Source organism: Bison bison, unplaced genomic scaffold (genome assembly GCF_000754665.1).
Source record: "Bison bison bison isolate TAMUID 2011002044 unplaced genomic scaffold, Bison_UMD1.0 scf7180017849118, whole genome shotgun sequence".
Classification (NCBI taxonomy): domain Eukaryota; kingdom Metazoa; phylum Chordata; class Mammalia; order Artiodactyla; family Bovidae; genus Bison; species Bison bison.
The window spans coordinates 13,569-16,312 of NW_011479691.1; the positions used below are offsets into that span (position 1 = coordinate 13,569).

General features: G+C 68.2%; 2 protein-coding genes across 2 annotated transcripts in view; both read right to left on the reverse strand.

Moving 5' to 3' along the window:
- LOC104993324 (probable palmitoyltransferase ZDHHC8) overlaps positions 1 to 254 on the reverse strand; it is a 9,404-nt gene extending 9,150 nt beyond the window's left edge. The window contains exon 1 of the mRNA XM_010846536.1: positions 55 to 254. Coding sequence (XP_010844838.1) covers positions 55 to 254 — 200 coding nt within the window. The remainder of the gene's footprint in view (positions 1 to 54) is intronic.
- Positions 255 to 2,091: 1,837 nt separating this feature from the next.
- LOC104993329 overlaps positions 2,092 to 2,744 on the reverse strand; it is a 4,420-nt gene continuing 3,767 nt past the window's right edge. Inside the window, exons 3-5 of the mRNA XM_010846549.1 lie at positions 2,550 to 2,734; positions 2,268 to 2,378; positions 2,092 to 2,172 (exon numbers count right to left, since the gene is read on the reverse strand). Of these exons, the coding sequence (XP_010844851.1) occupies positions 2,092 to 2,172; positions 2,268 to 2,378; positions 2,550 to 2,734 (377 nt within the window). The remainder of the gene's footprint in view (positions 2,173 to 2,267; positions 2,379 to 2,549; positions 2,735 to 2,744) is intronic.

The window sequence follows — 2,744 nt, forward strand, 5'->3', positions numbered from 1 at the left end:
GGCGGCCACTCTGCCCTGGTCCGGCCAGGAGGGCCTCTGGCTTCCTGCACCTACCCCACGGACCCCCGAGCAGAGGAGGAACGTGCCTCAGGGCACCGGGGCTCCTCAGGCCACACGTGGCAGGTCGTGGCAGGGGGCTCACCTCTCCCTGCAGCCCCTGCAAGGGGGCCCATCCATGTGGGCCCACTGCAGGCTGGCTTGGTCCTAGGCCAGGCCTCATGGCCCGACTGGGCATAGGGACCACTCAGGTCCATCGTGCCTACGCCTCTATGCGACATCCAGAGGGGAACCCAGTGGGTCCAGAAAGACAAGACAGCACAGGCCCGACGTGGGTCCCGGCCCCACAGCCCCGGCTCTCTGATGCTCACAAGGTCCCCGTCACCCTGCAGGGTGGCTCCAGGAGTGGGAAGGGGCGGGTCAGGGACCTGGCCTGGGGCTCTCAGACACCCCCGACCCAGCACCTAAGCCGGCCTGGCACTGAGCCTTCTGGTGCCCAGGGGGACAGGACTGTTCTGAGAACCCAGGGAAGCTTCCTGGAGGAGGAGGGCTGCCGGGCAGCTCCCCTGTGGCATGCTGCCCTTCCTCAGCAGGGGGACCCCACCTCTGGGCATGCTCGCCATGCCCAGCCTCTCCTGGTGGCAGGTCTGAATGTCCTGCCAGCCAAGATGCTCAGCAAGCTGGCCCAAAGCAGGGGTCCCCAGTCCCCTCAGCCTGGGCTCCCACTCCGAGCCACACCAGGAGCTGCTGTCCGCGCCGACCTACCTCAAACAGGCAGCTCATATTTCCTGAGCGCAGAAAGGGGCCAGGGGCCCCAGTGTCCCGCAAAGTCCAAGAAGCAGAGAACACAGAGTCCCGATCCCATGGGGGCCCAAGGCAGGGTGGGGAGAGCCCCGGAGCGGGGGTCTGGCTCCGCGCAGGGCCTGGGACCAGAGCTAGGGGGACGCGAGGCCTGTCCAAGGAAGGCACTGCCCGGTCCCCTGCCCACCCGGAACAGCCCACTGCAGGCGGCACCACTGGGCCTGGGTGGCCTGGCAGAACCCGTGCAGAACCGCACCACCTTGGTGGAGCCCAGCAGGACTGGGCTGAGAGCAGGCCAGGGTCCTTGATGGTCACTCGGCCAAGGAGCACGGCCCGGGGGTGCAGGGAGGGTCCCAGGCAAGAGGACGCTGCACCTGGACACGGCCCGAGCCCCCGCGCCACCTTCCACACCAAGCTGCCCTGGGGCGCTGAGCACAGAGGCAGGGCAGGGACCCTGCATGCTCACCCCCAGGGATGGGGCCATCGGGACCTTCTGAAACCAAGGGAAGCCACAGGACAAGAACCCTTCCTTGGGGGGTCAGGGTGCTCTGAGCAGGAGAGGGGATGATGCTAAGCTCAGCTTCTTGTTAAACTTTTCCCTTACATCTCACAAGTTCTCACCAAGAACACGAATTCCTTTTAAAGTCAGAAGGACGAAAGCTGAATTGCACTTGGGGGTGAGGAACCAGGACCAGCGAGCGGAGGCCAGGCTGCGAGGAAGCAGGGCTGAGGCTCCCCCGGGGAACCCCACCGGGGCCCAGAGGCCAGAGCAGGGAGCCCGCCCCCCAGAAGCTCCCGCGGGACACGTCCCCCCTCGGCCTGCGCCCGCTGCCCACAGCCAGCAGCATCTCAGTGACGAGAACACGTCTGCTCGCCAAAGCCAGAAATAAGCCCATCCACACAGCCTTTTTTAAACACGCTCCTGGCAGCCTGTGGCGCCCACCCAGCCCAGCAGGGCCCACTCGCCTGCGGGCGCCCACTGCAGCCTGGTCAGCCTTGGGCCGCTGCCCGCGTCCCTGCCGAGGGGAAAGGGTGCCCGGCTGGCCGCAGTCACCCTAAGCCTCAGGTCCCCAGAAAGGCTGGAGCGGTAGTTATTCCGGTCACCTGGCCATGTCCCAGTCTGGAAACCATGGCAGGAAGTGGCCGCAGACCTGCATGGCTAAAGCCGGGGTTCCCAACTGCTCCCTGTGCCTGGGGTGGGGGGCAGGGGGCAGGGTCACGACAACGCAGAGGGAACCTTTTCATCAGCACCCGCCTGGTCTGCACTAGCCCAGGACCGGCCGGCCCCCTGCCTCAAAGGTCCCAGTGCCCACTGGAACCAGAGTCCCTGGGTGTGGCCTGGTTGGGTCCTTTGGCCATGACCACTGGGCCTTCCTGAGGAGGTCAAGGGAAAGAGGAGGGCACTGCCAGGCCAGTGTCGGCAGTGGCCGTGGGGCAGGCACGTGGCAGCCGGGCCAGGCCACACCTACACGGGAACAACTTGGCTGGGGCCTGGGGCCGGACGGCCGGGAGGGCACCTGGGAGCCACCGTCCACTGCTTGCAAGGGGGGGTGGTGGCCCTGGGTGGCCGGCGTCCCCTCCTGGGCCCACAGGGAGGGCAGGGCTGCAGCCACACCCCGTGCAGACCCACACGCACTCCGCTGCCCTGGGCGGGCGGGCGCCTTGCACCCAGGGGGGCCTGCCTGGGCACTCCAGGGTGCGGGTGGGGGGGGGGCCTGCAGGATACCAGGGTCCTCACACCCAGGACTCACCTGGCTCTGCCTGGCTGGCATCAGCCATGGCCCAGAGTGGGGGCTCGCGGCGCCCACAGCCCTGTCGCCCCCCACCCGGCCCAGCCCACTGTCCCAGTCCCCGGTGGGGTCCAGTCCCGCCGGGCGAGTGCAGCGCCCTGCGCGCAGCCCTGCCCCTTCTGGCCCCCGGCGCCCGCCGCGGCCGACTCACGTGAA